The following is a 25,505-nucleotide window of genomic DNA, read 5'->3' as shown; positions in this document are numbered from 1 at the left end:
CTCAGAACTTGGTGTAGAGACTGGCCTTCAGAGCCCCTGCAACCCACTTCAACCGGCTCACAGTGGGCCTTCCACCCATTCCTCTGACTCTCAGCTACCAGATCTGCATACGCACAGCTGTCGTAGGTCAAAACAGGGGGGGAACACCACAGACTGCCTCTTACATTTGTAACAATTAAAAAGCGTTCATTTTATTCATGCAATAAAAGTGAAATCACCTCTATTCAACTTCGCTTCCCCGCTGGCACATAAGAAGAATCTGCCAACAGAAAAATTACTACTACTACTTTCGGCTGCTCCCGTTAGGGGTCGCCACAGCGGATCATCTGTTTCCCTTTCTTCCTGTCTTCTGCGTCTTCCTCTGTCACACCAGCCACCTGCATGTCTTCCCTCACCACATCCATAAACCTCCTCTTTGGCCTTCCTCGTCTCCTCTCCCCTGGCAGCTCCATATTCAGCATCCTTCTCCCAATATACTAATCTGCCAACAGAAAAATAAAAAACAAAAATAGAGGAACATGTTTTCCCCATTACATGCCTGCGTGTATCTATCAGCTCAGTGAAATGCAAACTGCATTCCCACATATCTTTACGAGGGTGGGTGTTTTATCACGCTCAACCATTGCTTGCAAAGGTTGCTTTCTTTAAATGAAAACGACTTTGAAAAGTGCAAAACTTACTGTGAAACTAAAGCGTTGCTCACTGCTTTATCTTCCCCACGCTGTTGCATCCTTACACAGCGCATGCCTGGTGCAAGCTTCCAGAAAAATCTGTTTTATTTCCTCCTCACACGTGAAACACAACCAATTAATTTTCCTGATTGGACGTAACACGCGAGGTTGCTAAGTTACCTGGTAAATAACAGCCTCGGTTAGCTTTTTTTGGGGTTACTACAAAGTTAACTGACCACGTAACAACTGAAAGTGCACAAAGCCGTCATCGGCTTGTGCGTTCTTCTCCCTAATTGTATTTGGTCAGTTACCCCGCCTTCCCACCCGCAGACACGGCCAGTTGTGTCTGTAGAGACGCCCGACCAAGCCGGAGGTAGCAAGGGCATTCGAACCGCCGACCCCCGTGTTGGTAGGCAACGGAATAGACCGCTACGCTACCCAGGCGCCGGTTTATGCGGTTGTACCAGTGAGGTGACGTCATCAGCATCCCGACAGCCATGTTTGTTTTCATCCAAACTATGGTGCCCGGGTAGTGTAGTGGTCTATTACGTTGCCTACCAAACCGGGGATTATAGGTTCGAATCTCCGTGTTACCTCCGGCTTGGTCGGGAGTCCCTACAGACACAATTGGCCGTGTCTGCGGGTGGGAAGCCGGATGTGGGTAAGAGTGGGGTAATTGAACAAGTGTAATTGGGGGAAAAAATGGGGACGAGTCCAAAAGAAAATGTTTTCGTCCAGGATGTGCGACTTTCCCTGCTATGCGCAGTTTCAAAAGCCAAAAGGAGTCAGAGTAAGACCTTCTCATGTGTCAAGTCAATTTTATTTGTATAGCCCAATAACTCAAATAACATTCGGGCAGAAATCTATGGGTCTTAATCAGACTTGGATTACGTCAATAAGACTGTACCCCAGTTGTGGAAATCTAATGAAGCCGTTCACATGGTCATTTCAATCATCACTATATGACCATAATGGAAGTGAGGTCAGTGTATTGTGTCGAGACTGAGGCCCTCCTGAAGAAGATAATAATGATAAGCATCTGATAAGGTAAATTAACCCAGCACTATCAGCTAGTCACATGATCAGAGATGATGAGAATAGGTGGGTTTTAAGTTTAGTTTAGACTCAGAGTAGACAGAATACAGAGTTAAACTCTTTGACGTCAGCAGGAAGGCTGAAAAGGGAAGCGGCGAGGACAAACTCTGTAACCTGCTGACTTCTTTGTAAACAGAGGGACAGAGACGAGGTCTGCGCCTTTCATGGGACGCTACATAGGGCTTAATAGGATCTAATTGATAAGACGGAGCAAGCCCATGAAGTATTAGCAGCAGCACTTTAAACTCAGATCTGGTATGTAGGTGTAATACAGCAGCAGCATTTTGTACCATCTGGAGGTTTTCAATAATAGTGCTCGGCATGCTGGGGAAAAAAGGACATTGCCATAACCTAGTTCAGATGAAGCAAACATAACGGAGAGCAAAGAGAAATAATAATAACAACAATTAGGTACTTCTGCACTAATTGTCCTCTTTCTCTTGCAGAATCAACAGTGAAAAAGTAAAAGGAGTAGCATTCTCATAAAATCAGATGTGCTTATTCTGCTTGTTCCTTTTTCACCTGTTTTATAACACTCTACCTCTCAACAGATAACCAGATAAGAAACAGACACTTGTTTTCAGATCATTTTAGCACTTCACATGTGAATTTGAGGTGCCAGTTGCAATAGTATTGGAGGCAACCTTTGGGTTTTTAGTCATCACACAACATTTGTGCAAAATGCTGCTTCACCTGAAACCGTGGCATGTGTACCCTATCTCCTTCAGTGCACTGTTCATATCTCATAACTCATATCTTCATACCTCCTTCGGTGCATTGGTAGCTGTAGTGTTTTTTTATGTACACAGTTCGGGATCCTCTAATAGCTGACAGCGAGAATGTTCATACAATAACAGCACATTTATACATCTGCAGAAAAAGAAAAGACAGAGGAAAGGCAATACCAGATACTGGGGGAATACACAACTAGAAGTCGCATAATGGAAACGGTCAAGGTGAATAAGGTACCACAGGGTTGAGACTCGAATTACATTGGTAAATCAAGCCCATATTTGGGGAATCCAAATCAGGAGATATACAAATCCTAGAAAATTCCTTGATCCATCCATTACCCAAACCACTTATCCTGCTCAGGGTCGCGGGGATGCTGGAGCCTATCCCACCAGTCATTGGGTGGCAGGCGGGGCTATACCCTGGACAGGCCGCCAGGCCATCATAGGGCCAAAATTCCTTGATGATTTAGACAAATGGCTTATCTAGCCTAAACCCAGCCTAAACGACATAAACGAATGGTTTAAAACAAGCACTGACTGCAAAGCAAACGTCACAAGAATATAAAGTGAAAATAACATTGGGAACCATGTTCTAAACACTATCGTACTGAAGCAACGCCATGATGAGAATGAGCTCTGGTGACAGCATCTTGCAGCCAGCTGAGGTCTAATCAAATATAAAACTACAAATTGGCAACAAAAACCTTGACAACTAAGAGTTGCATTTTGCAATTAAGATCCAGTCTAACTTAGTGATTGTTTTACCCCACATCTATTTTAGTGTGCATGAAAGAAATGCATCGAACCCCAGCAATCAGCAGGTTGCATAGCAAATCAAGGACACAGATAGCAAAGCAGCAAGGTGTTTCTTTTGTTGTTCACAACTGCTCCGGCTCTCCTGCAGGAGTTGCACCAGCAAACTGGCTGAGCTAAATGTCACAGAAATGTCAGCTAAAGAGGCCGCTGTTATGATAACTCAAATAGCACATATCTATATAGCACAGCATCATATTTTTTTCTCTCTTACCAAAGGTGTTCAGTGGGCCTGTGTGCCCACTTGAAAGGACTTGTGAGCACATAGAAACCATGGTAACAATGGAAAACAGTCTCTCCGTGACCATTAAAAAGGGTTTAATGGGGAAAACAACAGGAATCTGACAGCCAAGCCTAATCAAAACTGCATTTGGAAATGGGCCACATCAATCTTGAGCTATGGAAATGAATTTTATAGTTCTCATGTATAGAGCAAACTGTTCTTGAGGTGGGCTTTCATTCCCACATTTCGTCAGACGGCCTATTATCTTAACGTGAAATCAGCAGACTGTTCTCAACACACACACACACACACACACACACACACACACACACACACACACACACACACACACACACACACACACACGCACACGCACACACACACACACAGATTTCTCCTGCATGGGGAATACCTCTCCACGATGAATTCATACAAACACTAACGTAACGTAAACTTTGAAAAAGAAGGCGCGACACTGAAAAAAAAAAGCTCTTCGTGGCTTTCAAATTGCTCGACCAAGAATGTTATGAATCAAACGAGTTGTGATATCAATTCTCTCCATCCCACTGCGGTAAAACGTTGGTTTTGCATCTATCTAATGAAGGGAGCTGACAAACAACGCTGGTGAAGGGGTTTGGGGGGGGGGTAGGCGTCAACTGCACGGGCATCTTTCTGGTGGCTCGTGGACGGATTAATCCCATCACATTACATCACACCACATGTTTAATTGGCTATGCTAAGTAATAGTAGCGACAAATAGCGCTTAACAATTTGGGGTTCGGATGACCAAGGAAAACGTGAGGATGAATGATGGATGGATGGATGATGGATGGATGGATGGATGGATGGATGATGGATGGATGAATAAGGTAGTCCTATAGCCGTAGTGAGGGGGGGGGGGCATACAGAAACTTGCGCTGCGGACCGAGGTGCTGAATTTGCCCGAACGTGTCTCTTCAATTTTCTTTTCTTTCTTTCTTTCTTTCTTTCTTTCTGTGTCCGAGGGGACCGACCGCCTCACGAGCGTCACTTCTTCGCGACCTTATCATTCTCTCGCAAAGATCCTCCCGGACGCCAAAACGACCGACGTTATGATGCCGCGAACCAGCGACTGAGAGGGAAGCAGCCCGTTCCGGTCTCGGCGACCCCCCGGCTGGATCAGCTGGCCACCGGCTGCCGTTCTGAACGAGACCGCTTAACCGGGTGAATGAACGCCATGCGGAGTTAACGTAGCCATGGAGAACCCGGTCCGCGCCGACAGCGTGACAGCAGCTGACAGATGTTTCCCGGCGCACACAGGCTGGTCCCTTACAAGACGCTGACCCGCTCTGGCCCCAACACTCGGACTCGTCAGTTGGCGTGAGGCAACGCTTTGAAATGAACTGATCAAGTTGCCTATAAGTAGGGGGATCTGTGAACAGGAGACCTGCGGTTATTTTTTTTTTGCTCCGAGAAGGGGATCAGCGGTCCAGATCATGGCTCGACTGCTTGTTTTGGTGAACTCCGTCTTCCTGTTGCTTTTCGGCAGCGACATCTTCTTGGTGGGAGCGAGTAAGTAAACCTGCAACTGTCCCGTTACCTATTGTAGGAGCTAAAGCTAAAGCTGTCCCAGGTTTTCTTAAACTGGTGGATTTCCAGCCAGCGTTGTCTGCCTGTGTAGCCTGTTTAAAGCCTCTGTTGTACAGCAACTCACTTCATTATCATATGCCGCAATTTGGCTTATTGAACTGTTTAGGGTATATGATTACATGGGGATGGATCGGTTGTGCAGGGTGTTGGTTTGCATCAGGGCATCATATCTCACGTTTTGTTCGGCTCAACTTAGCTGTTTGGCTGTTTAGTCTCAGATGTCTGGACACTTTATTACTTGAATTACTATCTACGTAAGCCTACTAAATCAATAATGGTGGCAATCCTGATTTTTTTTTTAGTTATGCACTAGACGAGATTTATTGTGTTAGGGTTACAGCATCAAGTAAAGCAGAAGGTAGAGTACCTATACCCTACAGTGGGCTACACAATCCACCTTTCCCTCCTTGCATCATCATCTATGGAGGAGCTGAATTAGCAAACACTTCCAGGGCTCAAACTTGTTCCCTGATTCAAGACTCGATTGAATCAGGGAAATCCTCTCAGTTTTACATATGGGACATGGTATCACCTCTCTTTATTCATACCACGCGCCACAGCAATTTACCTGTTGGAGAACTCAGTGCAATCACAGGCGAGGCACCATTTTGTCGTTAGGATGGCAGGTATGTCATCATCCCTCTGACTTGGGCTATTTTCATGTAAGATGGAATCGACCGTTCATGCACACACTGCACATAAATCTACCGCAACATCTTCATGTGCTCATACTCAAGAACAGTAACATTCTCACGAGTTTCCTTTGCTCTCTCTCTCTCTGTTTCTCTGTCTCTATCTGTCTCTCTCTCTACTCACTTACTTGCTCTCTCTCTCTCTCTCTCACTACTTGCTCACTCACTCACTTGCTCTCCCTCTCTCTATTGTTTTCTCTCTCCCTCTCTCATTCTGACTCAAGGGAATTCCGTCCTAAATATACCATGGCAAAATGAGATTGGTGTTCAGCGCTACCATAGGCATGTTCTGTCTGCATGTGGGCAAGAAGTGGCTTGGCTCTGATAAGCAAAATGCATGTGCATCTGAAGTCTGTGGGGAAGGGGGGGGGTTCTTCAAGGCATTGTCAAGAACAGAAATACCATTAAAATAATCAAGGCTCTCATAAATTTGAATAATTGTGAATAGTTTATTGTCCATGGAGATGCGATGCAATGATAATTAAAAGCAGTGTTTAATTAATGAATGTCATTCCCTTGCATGATGTGAGACTGTGGGGTTTATGGTGAATCATCATTCAGAGGAAAACAATCTGAAATAATATTGGGCCGTGCTCTCTTTGGTTTGTGTGGAGGTGGCCACTGAAATTGCTTTTGCACTTGTGTCGATGCGACAAGGAGAAAGGGAATTGGACCATGAAGTTATGGTTAGCCAGGTCAATTAATGGAGGCCTAGAAATGGCCATTCTCTTGTCGAATGGGACTGGTAAAGCCATTATTGTATAGACTATTGTCCACAAATAGGAAATGGCAATGGGTAATGTGTAGCATGCTATACTCAGGTTTAAAATGGTATACCATATGTGTTTTGTTATGTTTCAGTGTCTTTTCAGACCATTGAACGTATCACAGGGCTGCAGTCTCAAAGCTGTATAGATCCAAAGATATCATAAAGAAAGACATATCTTTGGATTATCGTCAGAGTGAAATCTCCTGGAGGGATGCATGGCAGTATTGTCCAAATGTTCATACCATTTTCCCCCTTTTCTCCCCAATTGTACTTGGCCAATTACGCTATTTCCTGAGCCGTCCCGGTCGCTGCTCCACCCCCTATGCCGATCCGAGGAGGACTGCAGACCACCACATGCTTCCTCCAATACATGTGGAGTTGCCAGCCGCTTCTTTCACCTGACAGTGAGGAGTTTTGCCAGGGGGACGTAGCGTGTGGGAGGGTCATGCTATTCCCCACAGTTCCCCCTCCCACCCTGAACAGGTGCTCCGACCGACCAGAAGAGGCGCTAGTGCACTGACAAGGACCCATCCCCACATCTGGCTTCCCACCCGCAGACACGGCCAATTGTATCTGTAGGGATGCCCGATAAAGCCAGAGGTAACATGGGGATTCGAACCGGCGATCCCCGTGCTGGTAAGCAATGGCATAGACCACTACGCTACCCGGACACCATGCCAAATGTTCATACCATTTTGATTAGCTCTGAAGCAGTTGCATCTGCGCTATCTATCAATTTTAAATGTCACTGGGTTTACCCACACAAAGAAAATCCCAGTGTGTGGTTTACTACTCCAAAGCAATGACGAAACCCAAGCAACACACCAGGAGCATTACAACGTAAACACACTTGGCTTGATATTCCTCATTCGCTTCGTGCAAAATGAGAATGAATATGGTATGAGGGTGTGGGGACCAATATTTATTTTTACACTGCTCAAAAAAATAAAGGGAACACATAAGCAATGCAATGTAGCTCCAAGTCAATCACACTTTTGAGATATCAACCTGTCCAGTTAGGAAGCAACACTGATTTGTGAATCAATTTCACCTATTGGCAAATTGTCTAATTTCCACCAGGTGGAAATTAGACAATTTGCAAGACAACCCCAATAAAAGGAATGGCTTTGCAGGTGGTGGCCACAGACCATTTGCCTGTCCTCATCTTTTCTGGCCGATCTTTGGTTAGTTTTTAATTTTGCTAGTGCCCTCACCACTAGAGGTGGCATGAGGCGGTATCTGCAACCTACAGAAGTTGCTCAGGTAGTGCGGCTCATCCAGGATGGCACATCAATGCGTGCTGTGGCAAGAGGATTTGATGTGTCTCCCAGCACAGTGTCCAGAGCATGGAGGAGGTACCAGGAGACAGGCCAGTACACCAGGAGACGTGGAGGGGGCCGCAGGAGGACAACAACCCCGCAGCAGGACCGCTATCTGGTCCTTTGTGCAAGGAGGAACAGGAGGAGCACTGCCGGAGCCCTACAAAACGACCTTCAACAGGCCACTAATGTGCAGGTTTCTGCTCAAACAGTGAGAAACAGAATGCATGAGGATGGTATGAGGGCCCGACGTCCACAATTGGGGCCTGTGCTCACAGCCCAACACCGTGCAGCCCGATTGACCTTTGCCAGAGAACATCTTGGTTGGCAGATTCGCCATTGGCGCCCTGTGCTCTTCACAGATGAGAGCAGGTTCACACTGAACACATGTGACAGACGTGAGAGAGTCTGGAGACGCTGTGGAGAACGTTCTGCTGCCTGCAACATCCTCCAGCATGACCGGTTTGGCGGTGGGTCAGTGATGGTCTGGGGAGGCATATCCTTGGAGGGCCGCACAGACCTCTACGTGCTAGCCAGAGGTGCCATGACTGCCATTAGGTACCGGGATGAGATCCTCAGACCCATTGTCAGACCATATGCTGGTGCAGTGGGCCCTGGGTTCCTGCTCATGCATGACAATGCTCGTCCTCATGTGGCCAGAGTGTGTCAGCAGTTCCTGTATGTCGAGGGCATTGATGCTATGGACTGGCCTGCACGTTCCCCAGACCTGAATCCAATCGAGCACCTCTGGGACATCATGTCTCGTACCATCCGCCAACGCGATGTCGCACCACAGACTGTCCAGGAGTTGACCGATGCCCTGATCCAGGTCTGGGAGGAGATCCCTCAGGAGACCATCCGTCGTCTCATCAGGAGCATGCCCAGACGTTGTAGGGAGTGCATACAGGCACGTGGAGGCCACACACACTGCTGAGCCTCATTTTGAATCATCTTGAAGAATTTCCACAGAAGTTGGATCAGCCTATGTTCTCATTTTCCACTTTGATTTTGAGTATGATTCTGAATCCAGACCTTAATGGGCTAATGATTTTGATTTCCATTGATCATTCTTAGGTTATTTTGCTCTAAACACATTCCTCTGTCTAATAAATAAAGATTTTCAGCTGAAATATTTCATTCATCGAGGTCTATATTGTGTTTTTAGGTGTTCCCTTTATTTTTTTGAGCAGTGTACTTAGAAAACAGGCATGCCAGAAGATTAATCCCCCCATATGATGTCAATAAACAGCTCAAGATGATTAAAAAAAAAGTTTTGCAATTCATTGAAGAATCAGGTGTATATTCCTGCTAGGCTTGCAACTTGATATTAATAAACCATGACACATGCTTGGCAAATAGACATTCTATGTGGAGGATAAATCCTCAGAGGGACACCCGTGTTTATTTTCGCAGTCACAATTTTACCTGTCATATTACAAAGCACACACATTCACCACTTACACGAAGATGAGCGCAGACCACCACATCTTGCGAAAAAAAAAGGAGCTGTTTGAATTAAGTTATTGACTCAGCCCTCCATTTGGCACTGTTGCGCCCTATAAGTTACTCCGGATCAGATAGTTAGATGTCTACGCTGCCGGAAAAAGCAGCAAACCAACCGCTCCCGCTGTTATTGATACAGTAGATGATGCTGCAGAAGAAACGCTTAACAGCTGAGCGCTTGCTTAGAGCTCTCCGCACCCCATCCCCGGTCTTACCCTTTACCTTTCCGTGATGATGAAGTATTGTCACTTCAGAGCCGAATAGCTCGGGGGACTTTGGCCACCGATTGCATTAACCTTAGACTGACACCTGGTCCCATCTGGTCACACTGTTGTATTGCTGCCTGCAGGTCCCCGACAAAGCGGACAGTGTGTCCCTGAGGGAGGCTGGAAGGGACAGTGAGTGAGTATAAGGAAAGCTGAACATTTTAAGGATTTTTTTTGTTGCTACAATGATGTCATGCTACTGCAGTGATTCATATAAAAAAAGATCTACATGGGAGGAGAATGAATGAAGGGAAAGGGCTCATAAGGCATAGCCACTGTTCCCACCTGGCATCGGATGCCAAAGAATGGCAAGATGTGGTTGTCATCTTTACACCAGCCCGAAGGGGGAATACAGTACAGAGATGAAACAATCTACTCGCTTTCAAAGGCAGTGTGGGTAGAGACAGCATTAAGGCTGAGATAAAACCAGTGTCATATTGCCTAAGATCGACTGCCAGGAGCTTTGCTGCATGGAGTCCCAGGGAGATGCGATACCCACAATCCCCTGCTGTGAGGAGGCGTAGATATTGGCTTCCCAGAAACTAGATTAAAACACAGGCAGACTAGGTTGTTTCAAGGTTGATTTGTGCATACATCTAGCTACATCAATTAATAATCACATACCAAATGATTGAAAAAAAATCAAGGCAACTATTGTGATTACATCTTGGATTTGTTTTGAGTGACTGTCTCAATGGGAATGTCTCAGTCGCGATAAAGGTATCAAAAACGATTACAGTAGCAGTACATTACAAGCACACTTCCAAGCTGTGACAAACTTCAGACTTAATGCAGAGCTAATTGAAACTGAAAAGTGATCAATAACACCAGGACACGGAGTCCATCACCCGGTAAACCCACAGCACTTTGTCTTCTGGGTGTTTGAGGTAAATTGATGTGAATTTATGCATCCCAGAGAGTCCAGTTATGACAATGTTAGCAAGCTGATCAATTACTTTGAACTTTACGTCCCCCGAATAAAGTGCTGAGCACTCCTCCACCACAGCCATGATGTAGTCAGTTAATTCTGGCGACAGCCACTGCCTCTCCATCGAGGGCACTTACTGAGGCATAGAGCAAATGACAATGTTTTATGTCTCATACATATGCCAAGCAAGCATTTCAATTGCATTTCTATGTTGTACTAGGCATCTATGGAAGAGCGAGCACTGTGTTGGCCCCCTTGTAATGACATTGTGATTTGTTGATGTTGCTCCTACAAGCATGCTTGAACAGCAACACACAAACAGTCACATCTGGAACATACTCTGTAATTGTGACTACTGTATAGTAATTTCACTAAACCACTGTGAGCTATAACCTATCAGAGGGGTATTGATTTTGGTTGAAGCGGGTATCCTAGAGTGTAGCATTAATGTACAGGTTTTGTTTTTTCCCCCCACCTTTTTCTCCCCAATTGTACTTGGCCAATTACCCTATTTTCCGAGCCATTCCGGTCACTGCTCCACCCCCTCTGCTGAGTCGGGAGGGCTGCAGACTACCACCTGCCTCCTCTGATACATTTGGAGTTGCCAGCTGCTTCTTTTACCTGACAGTCAGGCGTTTCGCCAGGGGGACGTAGCACGTGGGAGGATCACGCTATTGCCCCCAGTTCCCCCTCCCTCCTAAATAGGTGCCCCAATCGACCAGAGGAGGCGCTAGTGCAGTGACGAGGACACATACCCACATCCGACTTCCCACCTGCAGACACAGCCAATTGTGTCTGTAGGGACGCCCGACCAAGCTGGAGGTAACACTGGGATTCGAACCAGCGATCCCCATGTTGGTTGGCAACAGAGTAGACCGCTATGTTACCCAGACACCCTTAATTTACAGTTTTTCTCCTGCATTTAGGTACTCAGGTCAGAGGTGTGGGGGGAATTGTCAGCAAAATCTTAAATGCATAGTAAATTCTATTCTGCCATAGTTAATAACAAGCTAACAACCAAACAAGCTAAGACTTTTTTAGGCAGGTGAGGCAGAAACTGGATACCATATCCCTCAGATCTGTACACCTTCAGGCATCTGCTGCTGCTGCCAAAGAAGCAACTTGAACAACTTCCCAAGCTGACTATGATGAATAGATCAGTACCATTAAGTGGCCACCAGTCAGCGAGCTAGTCGTTGCTCAGACTACCACATAATGCAGAACGCTGGAGTTAGTTGCTTCGTTCCAGAGAGAAATGCAGCAGCTCAAATTGGTCTGGTATAGTGGCCCAGTTGTTAGCACTGTTGCCTCACAGCAAGAAGGTCCTGGGTTCGAACCCCAGGCCGTCCCAGGTCCTTTCTGTGTGGAGTTTGCATGTTCTCCCCATGTCTGTGATGGGTTTCCACCGGGTGCTCCGGTTTCCTCCCACCATCAAAAAGACATGCATGTTAGGGTTAATACTCCTGCCTGTGCCCCTGAGCAAGACAATGGAAAGAAGAACTGGCGTTGGCCCCCAGGTGCTGCACAGCAGCTGCCTACTGCTCCTATACAATAGGAGGGGTTAAATGCATAGAACAAATTTCATTGTAACCAAAAAAACAACTGTACAATGACAAAAAATAAAGTGGCTTACTGAAAGCCTGAGTGTGTATCTGCTCATTATGTACCTGGCACACCTTCAGTGAAGCAGAATACATGGCTGCAGTTGTTGAAAGACTATTTATTGCTTGAATGAGGTCATATAGGAACAATTCAAGGAGCCAGCTATAAATATTCAATTTGAACAAAAGTGGAAGGAGCCACTGTATTATTAGTTGTCATCCCGTGTAGCTCTATGTAAATCAGTGCCCTTGTAAAGTCCCAATTTCTTTCTGTCTTTCTGTCTTTTCTGTTTGAAACTTTTTTTTAGATCTGATAACCGAGCCCAGCTTGACCAAGAGGCAAGTTTTCATACATCAGATTTGATTGATTTGTTTGTTGTCCGATAGCCATTTTAGTTATGTTAACATTAGCTGTAGGGCTATTAAAAGTGTGGTGTATTTGAAACAGCTACTACTACTATTACTACTATTACTACTATTACTTTCGGCTGCTCCCGTTAGGGGTTGCCACAGCGGATCATCCATTTCCATCTCTTCCTGTCTTCTGCATCTTCCTCTGTCACACCAGCCACCTGCATGTCCTCCCTCACCACATCCATAAACCTCCTCTTTGGCCTTCCTCTTTTCCTCTTCCCTGGCAGCTCCATATTCAGCATCCTTCTCCCAGTATACCCAGCATCTCTTCTCCACACATGTCCAAGCCATCTCAATCTTGCCTCTCTTGCTTTGTCTCCAAACCATCCAACCTGAACAGTCCCTCTAACAATCGTTCCTAATCCTGCCCTTCTTCGTCACTCCCAATGAAAATCTTAGCATCTTCAACTCTGCCACCTCCAGCTCCGTCTCCTGTTTTATCGCCAGTGCCACTGTTTCCAAACCATATAACATAGCTGGTCTCACAACCATCTTGTAAACCTTCCCTTTAACTCTTGCTGGTACCCTTCTGTCGCAAATCACTCCTGACTCTTCTCCACCCACTCCACCCTGCCTGCAGGCTCTTCCTCATCTCTCTTCTGCACCCCCCGTTACTTTGGTGTATTTAAACCAGCTATTGCACAAATATCTAAATCACCTTTGTATTTACACTGAACAACATTTTACATTTTCACCATAGCAGCCATATGTGGAAGAAGGTGGAAGGCAGCATCAAGTCTGAGGAGGAAGGAAGCAAAGATGTTGCAGATAACAAACAGATATTGGTGATATTGCTGAAAAGTAAGTAGCTCAGGAGTGGGGTGGCTGCTGACACAACATCACTGTTATCGGTTATCTTTTTCACTTCAGATGAATCTCCGGGACCTGGGACTTTGGGTGCACCGAGTCCAAACACCACTGCAATTGCCTCACATTACCATAGGTGTCAGCAAGTTAAACAAATAAAGTGATCGCATTGCAATCGAAACACCTCGTTAAACTCTCAGCTGAACCAATTGTTTCTCAGATATCACTTTTTTTTCTTCAGCCAGGATATGATTCTGGCTCATATATATGTGTGTGTGTGTGTGTGTGTGTATATATATATATATATATATATATATATATATATATATATATATATATATATATATATATAATATACTGTTAGCTACAAAATGTAGTATTAGTGGGTAACTATCCTGCTATTTCGTGTCATACACCTAGGGCAGAGAGAGGCGAATTCAACCATGCTGTTCACTAATTGGAGCTGTGGTGTAGTAGTCTTTTGGATCAAAATCAGCCACAAAATAGCCTCTAGAGTTTAGGCGGAGGGAAAATCTTGCTAATGAAATGCTTAAAAACATTTCTTCTTTACTTGTTAAAAAAATAAACTTTGAAAAAACCTTAATAGAGGTAATCTTTAATGATAGTAAGTTTACAAGAGAAAAATAAAAAATGCTCCCCCACCTCCTTGTAAAATCTAATTTATTTCAGTCTTAGATAAATCTATTTTGATTTAGTACGCTGAACATGCGATAACCAGATCAAAACGCTCGCTGCACGAAAACAGTGATGCACTGTGCATTATCTCCCCCCGCGAGTAAACACATTGGACAAATATAGATTTGTGTTCAGCAAATTCATATAGGACTCCTTTCCACGTGGCTTGTAAAGCCATTCACCGAGACCCACCAGCACTCCAGCAATCTCTGTAGGGATTGGGCTTCGTACACTATGGGTAGATGGGAGGTAGCTAACGTGGTATATTTAGTAATTCATCCTGACGGTACGCCCACATCTCAAGAGGGTGCTACCATTTATCCCTCCTGACATGTGCCTCACTGTTTGATTTCAGCGCTTATGTAAGAAGTCCTTTGGTGCGGAGCTACTCAGGTCATGTGACCCCTTATCAAATATTGAAGTCTCCACAATGACACTTAACTACTACAGGACTGGAAATCAAACAGAGTTGGAAATTTGGAAAGGAACACTGGGAAATTGTTTGAAAGGTGAAAGGAAAAGCTGCTGTATGTAGAGACACTTGTAGCTGAAAATACAATTGAGCATACATGTCTTGATGCATTCACAATGGCACAACACAGGAGAACTAACACGTCGGGCCAGGACTCCGCAGTCTACACCCATCTACAGGCCAGTGGCCACTCTTTCAAGGATGAGGGTGTGCACATCCTGGATAGGGAGGAACGCTGGTTTGAACAGGGAGTCAAAGAGGCCATCTATGTTGAGAGGGAACAACCATCCCTGAACCGAGGGCGGGGGGGGGGGGGGCTAAGAGTACATCTGTTGCCATCTTACAATGCTGTGATTGCAAACATTTCCAAATCCTCTGTGAATAGTACACATGGCCGTTGAAACTCTAGTTAATGGTCATGCCCATATTTGCATATGAAACTGGTCGTTGGTTTTGGTCGTTATTGTTTATGAGGGTGGGGACACCTACAGTCAGTTTAGATTGAAGAGGTCACTTAGTTGAGTGATGAAACATAGCTGTCAATAAACCTTGTATCCAGGGGTCCGGGTGGCGTGGCAGTCTTCGTTGCCTACCAACATGGGGATCACTGGTTTGAATCCCTTTGTTACCTCCGGCTTGGTCGGGTATCCCTACAGACACAATTGGCCGTATCTGAGGGTGGGAAGTTGGATGTGGGTATGTGGGTATGTGTCCTGGTCATTACACTAGCACCTCCTCTGGTCAGTCGGGGTGCCTGTTTGGTGGATGGGGGGGGGGGGACTGGGGGGAACAGCGTGATCCTCCCATGCGCTACATCCCGCTGGTGAAACTCCTCACTGTCAGGTGAAAAAAGTGGCTGGTGACTCCACATGTATCAGAGGAGACATGTGGTAGTCCGCAGCCTTCCCCAGATTGGCAGAGGGAGAGAGAGCAGCGATCAGGATGGCTCAGAAGAGTGGGGTAATTGGCCAGATACAATTGGGGGGGGAAAGGCCGTGGGGGAGTGGGGGATGTTGTATCCAGATGAACTGATTTGACCTTCTTTGAATTGAGCATGCAACTGACACATTTGAGCATAGGATATCAATACATAAGTAAAGATAGACGATGCTAACTGAACTATCACTCGTTTACTGCAGCAAATGACCGACAGCACATGCATCGTGGCAGCTGCCTGTTTTGTCACCCATGCACAGATGTCTCTAACCCCCATAACCTGCAGGACGATGGGTTTCCAGAGTCCTTTCCTAAATAGATAGATCACTAAATAGATTGTTTTATGAGCAACATGACCAAGGCCAGTGGAATTTGTTTTCAGTACAGCATGTTAAACTCTGCAGCACACTACATCCATGGACAACAGCAGACACTCCACATATTATCACAAACAATACAGTCACACAGCAGAAACAACCATATTACCCATAATTATGTGAATGGTAGTATGCATACCAATGGTGTGTGAGGAGGGGACTATAGGGAGGAATTCAGAGTCCTGACAGCTAGGGGAACAAAACTGTTGGTGAAGCATTTACTCTTAGTGGACAGTGACCTGTAGTGCCTCCGTGAGGGGAGAAGCTGGAAGATGTGATGAGCAGGACATGAGGAGTCAGAGGTCGGAGTCGGGGTCCTTGCCGCCGTACCATACTGTAATAGAAAATGTTATGATGGACTCGGTAACGGCCGAGTAAAACAGAACGAGAAGTTGATGTTTGATCCGGTAATTTTTTTAAGGTGCCTAAGAAAGTAAAGTCATTGTTGAGGTTTTGCAATGATGTGTTAATTTTCCCCTTTGGGATATTGCTGATGTGTGTTCCAAGGAATTTGAAAGAGTCAGTGGTGGTGATGGGATGAATAAATGGTGTAGCTGGGTCTCAGGGATGTGCACTGATGGAGTGAATGCTTGCGGCAGTCAGAGCTTAAAGCTGTTTGGTTGGCCATCTGGGTAGCATAATGGTCTATTCCATTGCCTACCAACACGGGGATCGGCGGTTCGAATCCCCGAGTTACCTCCGACTTGGTTGGGTGTCTCTACAGACACAATTGGCCGTGTCAGTGGGTGGGAAGCAGGATGCGGGTATGTGTCCTGGTCGCTGCACTAGTGCCTCCTCTGGTTGGTCGGGCGCCTGTTCGGGGGGAGGGGGAACTGGGGGGAATAGCGTGATCCTCCCACGTGCTATGTCCCCCTGGTGAAGCTCCTCACTATCAGGTGAAAAGAAGCAGCTGGCAACTCCACATGAATCGGAGGAGGCATGTGGTAGTCTGCAGCCCTCCCCGGGTCGGCAGAGGGGGTGGAGCAGCGACCAGGGCAGCTCGGAAGAATTGCCAAGTACAATTTAGGAGAAAAAGGGGGAAAAGGCAAAAAAAAAAAGAAAAAAGAAAAAAAGAGAAGCTGTTTGGTTGTTAGCTTGCAACAAGAGCAAATTTCGCCTGACAACAAATGGATGTCCTTGATTTTCTGGGAAACTGTATAATTTATGTATATATAACTCAGACTCAGAATCAGAAAGACTTTTTATTGCCATGTGCATTACATGCACTAGGAATTTTACTTGGCGTTGCCACATACAAGGTTGCAATCTGTATTCCTGCAAGGCAAGTTGAAATGCATTAGAATGAAATGACTGACAACTGATCAGCCAACTTAAAACTACTATATGTGTACATATTGTACTGTACATAAGAATAAGGCAAATAAACAGAAAGATAATAACCCTGATATGTTTAATGGGCATACAGTATATGGGGAGTTGACTTGTTAGTTAATTAGGGAAAGGGTACAAGGCCTTTGCTAAATGTGTACTGGGAGTCTATTGTCGACCCTCCATGGTGCAAGTGTATTTCTGACAGGTAGAAGAATTAGAAGCATGCCACCATAATGATCATGGAAAGGTTCTTGCACAGAGTTAGGATGTGAGAGATGATGTACCCATTGCATTTAATGTAGACCATTACAGCACAAGGACAGAGAAACCATTAATGTAAATGTTTGGATGACTCATTTCCCACAATCTTAAAAAAGTGACCTACAACCCGGCATTAGCTCAGTTTGCACTTTATGACTGCTCACTTCTCGTATCGCAGATCAGCCTTAACACTGTAGGACAAGGGCTTCTATAAAGGAGCTGCCCGTTAGCTGGGCAAAATGAGACAGACACGACCTCTGGACCTCATCACAAGAGTGCTCCATACGTCTCAGCATCCCCCCCCCCCACACACACACACACTCACACACACACACTTATTTCTATGTGATCTGTCTATTACAGGGTAATCATTAGTCACAAGGCCAGGGAGCTGGGAGCTATGCCTGTATTTGACCGTGACTCACGAGGGCTGAAACAGGGAGACATTGTTGAGACAGATAGCGTATCCTGAGGGTCAGGTGACCCCCCTGCAATGTCATTGGTGGAAAATTGATTGCCATTCCGATAGCACGTGTGATCCCTCACCTATGCTGCAGAACCACAGAGGCCATTATCGGTTGTCTCCGAGATAAGATACAGCGATGCTGTGAAAACCGAAAGAGAAGAAGAAAGGGAGAGGAGAGAGAGGGCGTCGCATAAAGGGTAGTGTGAGGAATGAAGGAGAATGAAATGGCAAATAACTCAGAATAGGTCCCAGTTTCATCATCTCCTCTTTCATTTTTGTCTCCACGGTTGCAGGGTTCGGATGAAACAGTGCCCTTTGGCTGTCATCTCGAGACATCTCTGTTATGAGCCAGTGTGCAGCTGTGCTCGGGTGAAGTTGATAAAAGCTTTGTGGATTTATAGTGACCATACACATTTTGAGTTAAAACTACAATCTTGAGGATTTGGGGTTTTATTTCCTTACTGATGACACCTGTGATGATGCTGGTAATCACAGGTGTGTTCTTTCTCATTCAAGTGCCATGCCAAATGAAACAGTCACTGTGCTGTTATGTCAGACTCAGCTTACTGCCACCACGACCTGACCCCGGAGAAGCAGCTGATGATGAGATTATATATATACACACAACTCAACCATGCTGTGTATGTTTGGGATGGGGGTGCTGAGTAGGGTACTCCAGACATCCTCCCCCCCAGCAACACCCTCCAGCTCCTCTTGGGTGATCCCAAGGCATTCCCAGGCCAGATTGGACATATAGTCCCTCCAGCAAGTTCTGGGTCTACCCCAGGGTCTCCTCCTAGTTGGACATGCCCGGAAAACTTCCAAAGGAAGGCGGCCAGGAGGCATCCTGATCAGATGCCCGAACCACCTCAACTGGCTCCTTTCGATGCGAAGGAGCAGCAGCTCTACTCTGAGCTTCCTCCAGAGGTCTGAGCTCCTCACCCTATATCTAAGGCTGAGCCCAGACACCCTACAGAGGAAACTAATTTCAGCCGCTTTTATCTGCGATCTCACCCTTTCGGTCACTACCCAAAGCTCATGACCATAGGTGAGGGTTGGAACAAAGATTGACTGGTAAATTGAGAGCTTTGCCTCCCGGCTCAGCTCCCTCTTCACCACAACGGTCCGGTACAACGTCCGCATTACTGCTGATGCTGCACCAATCTGGCTGTCAGTCTCCTGCTCAATCTTACCCTCACTCGTGAACAAGACCCCAAAATATTTGAACTCCTTCACTTGAGGCAACAATTCATCCCCAACCTGGAGGGAGCAATCCACCGTTTTCTGGTAGAGAACCATGGCCTCAGACTTGGAGATGCTGACTCTCATCCCACATATATATATATATACAATATATAGCTTTTTTTCTGAAACTGTCAATGGTGTTATAAGTGCTCAACTAATGAGGAGTGGAATATCCACACAGATACAGGAAAGAAAAAAAGTTTTAATGCATAGCAGTACAGGCCTGTTTCATGCGTCGCACACTCATCAGCTGCTAATGATGAGTGCATGTATATATATATATATATATATATATATATATATATATACACACACACACACACACACACACACACACCCACACATACATATATACATCCATCCATCCATTATCTGAACCGCTTATCCTACTCTCCATCCATCCATTATCCAAACTGCTTATCCTGCTCTCGGGGTCGCTGTTATGCTGGAGCCTACCCAGCAGTGTGTCGGCTCTGTGTGATGGCCTGGCAGCCTGTCCAGGGGGTCTCCCCGCCTGCCGCCCAATCACTGCTGGAGATACAAAATGCATTCATAAATCAATATAACGTTATGTTTGAGTTGGGACTGTTCATCGACACCATATGCATACCTATCACACAATAAATAATACGCTATAATTATTGGCCATATTTGATCAAGGGGTCGGGAAAGGATGAGCCTGATTTCAGAGTTTGGGGTGACTGAAATAAGGTTAAATAGTTAGCAAAGATACCATATTAAGATTTGGAAACAACTTAGACAGGCTTTCAAATTTAAAGATCTCCCTATTGGTACCCCTATTTAAAAAAAATCAGTCTTTTGTCCCCTCTATTTCTGATGGAGCCTTTGAGCTTTGGCGACTCAATGGAATATTCACTTTGGAGGACCTATTTGTGATGACGCTGTTGTGTCTTGATCAGCTGTCTGAGAAGTTTAATTTACCTCGAAGTCACTTTTTCAGATATTTGCAGAGTTGTGATTTTACTCAATCTAAATTTAATTGTGTCCCAGTGCTGCTTCCAAAGACCCAACCGGACCACATTCTTGAAATTAATCCTGCTGAAAAAGGATATATCAGCAAATTTTATTATGCAATTAATACTTTTGGCCAAATACCACTTGAACCCCTAAAAAAATCAATGGGCGAGTGATATGGAAATGTCCAATCCAGAGGGAATCTGGGATCTAGTAATTAAGAGGATACACTCTTCTTGTATATCAGGCGAAATGCATGGGCACAAGTCCATGAATACTGGGATGATATCCAGTGCTTTACCTGTGCCCCTGTCCATAGGGTTAGTGGTTTCGTCAGGAAGGGCAGCCGACATAAAATTTTGCCAAATCATTATGCAGATTAGGGCAGCAAGGTGGTGCAGTGGTTAGTGCGGTCATTTCACAGCAACTAGATCCTGGGTTCAAGCCCTGGGTTAGTCCAACCTGCGGGGTCATCCTGGGTTGTCCTCTGTGTGGAGTTTGCATGTTCGCCCTGTGTCTGCGTGGGTTTCCTTTGGGTGTTCTGGTTTCCTCCCACAGTCCAAAGACATGTAGGTCAGGAGAATCAGCCATACTAAATTGTCCCTAGGTGTGAATGTGTGTGTGTGTGTGTCGGCCCTGTGATGATCTGGTGGGCTGTCCAGGGTGTCTCCCCACCTGCCGCCCAATGACTACTGGAATAGGCTCCAGCATCTCCGTGACCTTGAGCAGGATAAGCGGTTTGGATAATAGATGGATGGATTATGCAGATTGACAAGATCATACCGGATTGGTTGAGGCTCTATACCGGATCAGTCAAGGCCCGGGTTAACAGTGGCCGCCATTGGTGCTGTGCCCTCACAGGGTACCAAAGGAAATTGTAAAATCCACCCCTGAGAAACAGGGAATAAGCCGAAAGAAGAAGAAAAAATTAGCAAAGATACCATGACATGCTACCAAGCTAGATGTTATAGAGTTGCACATTGCATCGTGCATTTAAAACATGTAGCGTGCACAGTATAAATACGTAACACCCTCATATCATCTAAAAATGTTTAAGCTTATTAGTTGCTAGATAATCAAAAATATTCTGAGGAAAAAAAACTGCACTGCAATTTTTTTTCCCTTTATTGACGCCTTATGCGGCAATAAACCTTATGTCATTCTAATGTGAATCATAGCTAAGCTGTACATCGTCATGTAATCAATGATGGATAAATGTTGGGCTCAACACCTGCTCAGAAGTGTTCATTTTGGCCCACAGAAGTAGATGCACCGATTACAGACACCGGTCTCAGGATGTCTGGCGTGTGGGCTTCTAAGAGAGACAATGCCTTTGCCTCCCGATGCTCCAAAACTGTGAACCATTATTTACATGAGTTTTTTTCTTAAAAGGCTCAAAGGGCATTTCCATATTTTGTTTTCCATCTTTGTGTGATCAAAAACTAATCCCAAAAATAAAAAGTAGGTGGGCCAAACAGCTTGTTATGCACATTAAATGTTTAATTCACCTCCGACATGATTAATAAAACCATTATAGTAGACAACCTCATTTGTCCTTTGTATTTGTTATATTCAACGGCCCCATTTCTTTTCTCGTCAGTGTTCAACTACTCGGCTACCAGAGCAGTCATGATTCAGATTTGTGTTGATGTGCTGTCGTCTTGTGAGTAGAAAATATCAAAATATTGCCGGTTTGAATCCCCCGTGTTACCTCTGGCTTGGTCGGGCCTCCCTACAGACACAATTGGCCGTGTCTGTGGGTGGGAAGCCGGATGTGGGTATGTGTCCTGGTCGCCACACTAGCGCCTCCTCTGGTTGGTCGGGGCGTCTATTTGGGGGGGGGGAAATGGGGGGAATAGCGTGATCCTCCCACGCACTACATTCTCCTGGTGAAACTCCTCACTGTCAGGTGAAAAGAAGTGGCTGGTGACTCCACATGTATCGGAGGAAAAATGTGGTAGTCTGCAGCCCTCCCTGGCTCAGTAGAGGGGGTGGAGCAGTGACCGGGATGACTCATAAGAGTGGGGTAATTGGCCAAGTATAACCGGGGAGAAAAAAAAATCAAAAGTACTTTTGTTTTTCTTAGCTCTTAAGGACTGTGGCTGCAATACTGAACAAAATACATCTTCATCAACAGTCAAGGTTATCAGCAAATGGACAGCGTGTTAGCGTGTCAGTATTTCAAGACATTTGTCAGTAAATTGGGTTTATAGCTGGGAAAACCTATCGTGGAGCTGGGGTTCCATGCATTTCCCCCACAATTCATCTTTATATGTCCCCTGAACGCCATCCTCGGTGCACTTGTTATTCATCCATCTTACAGAAAGACTTTGGTGAATTGACTCTCATCTCCACATTCAATCCATTCATTTCTGCCACAACACATCAAATCTATTGGACCTACAGGAGAGCCCTCAGGTTCCCTCTTAGGGTCTATCTGCTCACCATCTGCAAACCCATTGCGTCTATCCATTTTACCCGAGTGATTGCTGGGAGGCTATAGGGCTGTATAGGTCCTCTATCTGTCAACCTCCGTTTCTTTACCCACTTGCTTCTCTCTCCCCAGGCATTGGTAGCACTTTGTAATCAACTTGTCTACTGGCAACTAAATCATGATAGATGGCGAGGAAGCGACGGCAGGGGAGAAACGCGGCACCGTCCAAGCAGGGTGGACATGAAAAAGAACGCTAGTCTTGTTGTCGTTAAAAGGGCCGGCCTGTCAGGCCTAAAGGACAGGGCTGTTGATGAGGGCAGAGGGGGCAAACAGTTTAGCCCAGGAACTGGACGAGTCCATGAGCTCTTGTTTTATTTGCTCTGGCAGATGCATAATTCGCGTTTGCGAATCGGTCCGTCGATGTCAGGCTAGAAACAGTTAGAATAATTTCAGACTCATTTGTGATTTGCTTTCGCTTCACGGTTCGAGAGTAAAGGGTAAAAAAAAAGAAGAAAAAAAGCAATGCATTTATCCAAGTAAATGAGCCCCCATTTATTTAAGGTTTATGCTACTTAACCTGAGCATATATGTATATGTATACAGTGGAGGGTTCAGAAATTGCTCAGTCAGTGGTATTCGTTTACAGCTCCTCTTTTCAAGACTTCACGGTACAAAGAATGAAAAATACTTTAACATGCATTTAAAGTACTGTTACTGATAATAGACCTGGGCTCTGAAAGAAGCCGTGAGACCTTCTCTGTGCAAAAAATCCATCTCAGGGTGACATTTCATTCTTTTGTGTGAATTTGCCAGAAAAGAGAGCCATATTGGTTGAACGGTGAACAGGAGAGAACGGAACATTGACACACAAGAAACAATTTTGCCTTATAATGAAAGTAATGAAAGCGTTTGGAATCGATTTTCAAAACACCAGTGGCTCTGCTGGGGGTACTGTGTGTTTTGGATGCAAGGCTTCGACTGTCACCCATTATGTGATGCCATGTAATTTTGCTCTCTTTCCCAACTTCACTCACTTATACGCAAAATTGCATATTACTTTAAATACTTGAGGAGTACAAATGGATTCTATTTTATACACACACCCACACACACACACACACACACACACACATACACACACATACATATATATACACATGTACAGCCAATAAAAAAAAATATTCTATCATCTATTTTATATGATTCTAATTTATCAAAAAAGTTTTATGAAGTCTGCTAACATAATGCATGAATGTTTTCATATATGTATGGAAACAGATATTTGCCCCTGACTGAGGCATGGTGAGATGAACTGGAGTTGGTCCCCGGGTGCTGCACGCTAGTGGCCCACTGCTCCTAGTTACAGAGCTAGGATGGGTTAAATGCGGAGCATAATTTCCCTTCAGGGAACAATAAAATATATTAAAAAAAATAATAAAAAAAATACATGAAATATTTACCAGAACTGTCTCCTGGTGTGTAAACACAAATATAGATGCGTTAGGCAAAACAACAGATGATACAACAAGGCATATCATGCACTGTATATCAAATTCTTTCTTTACCCTACTTTTCATATCATACTCACCTCTGCGTTGTTTTTTTGTTCCATCAGACCGGCCTCCTGCTCCTGTCAATGTATCTGTCATGCACCTGAGGGCCGACTCTGCAACAGTAACCTGGGAGGTTCCCGAAGGAGATATAATCATCGGTTTCTCCATCTCACAACAGGTACGTCTTGAAAGTAAACCAGGAATATATGGGGAAAATCAGTGGGACAACATCCAAAAAGAGAAATGACCTTGATTTCTTTTTTTATTTCTTTTTTGCCAAGGGCATTGTGGCTTGGCATCACGTCTCCATCACATCTGTTTGAGCAGCTCTTGGCACACTACAAAGACAGGAGGCAGTATGAGGAGGTGCACCTGGTATTAATTTCACAGTTTTAAAGTCGCAGTTCTTTTGACAGCCGCACACGGTACACAACATTGCAAAATCCCCATGAGTGACTAAAGAAAGTATTTGAGGAACAGCAAAATGAAAGCCCACAGAAGTTGCTCAGCAAATACTTATCAAGCACTTTATATCCTGGGATTCTTGTTGCACTGAGAGCAGAATCTCATTTCTGCAAGAACTTTAGAGAGTAAAGATTTGGTTTTTGCTGTTACCCTAATTATATTCTAAGAAACCCTTAAAAGCTTTGAGATCTTAAATCCCTTAAAAGCAAGGGAGAAAGCGTGGCTTAATCTCTAAGACTGGAATCAAAACAAAATGTTGCATGCTTGATTTATCAAGAAAAAACACTTTTTCGGGGTGACTGCACATATGTGCATGCCTGTGACTGCCACACTTTTTCAGGATTGATACATTTCAAAAGCTTAACATAGAAAAAAAGCCCAGTGAATGATGATACTGAGTGGCAGGATGTTATATAAATAAGTCAAGTCAAGTCAATTTTATTTGTATAGCCCATTGTCACAAATTACACATTTGTATCAGTGGGCTTTAGAGCAACACAACATCCTGTCCTTAGACCCTCACATCGGATAAGGAACAACTCCCTAAAAAAAAAAACCCTTTATCAGGGAGAAAAAAATAGGAAGAAACCTCAGGGAGAGCAACAGAGGAGGGCTCTCTCTCCGAAGATGGACAGATGTGCAATGGATGTTGTGTGTGTACACAAATTACAGAATACAACATTGCAAGAGGATAACAGAATTATAATGGAATTAAAAGATCCATCCATCCACTATCCAAACCGCTTATCATACTCAGGGTCGTGGGGATGCTGGAGCCTATCCCAGCTGTCATTGGGCAGCAGGTGGGGAGACACCCTGGACAGGCTGC

General features: G+C 44.9%; 1 protein-coding gene across 1 annotated transcript in view; it reads left to right on the top strand.

The window, feature by feature from the left end:
- The first annotated feature begins 5,011 nt into the window (after positions 1–5,011).
- The window catches only part of fndc4a (fibronectin type III domain containing 4a), a 56,195-nt gene continuing 35,701 nt past the window's right edge, over positions 5,012–25,505 (top strand). Inside the window, exons 1-2 of the mRNA XM_056294998.1 lie at positions 5,012–5,087; positions 24,274–24,389. Of these exons, the coding sequence (XP_056150973.1) occupies positions 5,012–5,087; positions 24,274–24,389 (192 nt within the window). The remainder of the gene's footprint in view (positions 5,088–24,273; positions 24,390–25,505) is intronic.

The sequence above is a fragment of the Lampris incognitus genome, chromosome 15 (genome assembly GCF_029633865.1).
Source record: "Lampris incognitus isolate fLamInc1 chromosome 15, fLamInc1.hap2, whole genome shotgun sequence".
In the NCBI taxonomy this organism is placed as follows: Eukaryota; Metazoa; Chordata; class Actinopteri; order Lampriformes; family Lampridae; genus Lampris; species Lampris incognitus.
This window is presented reverse-complemented; position numbering and strand designations above follow the sequence as displayed.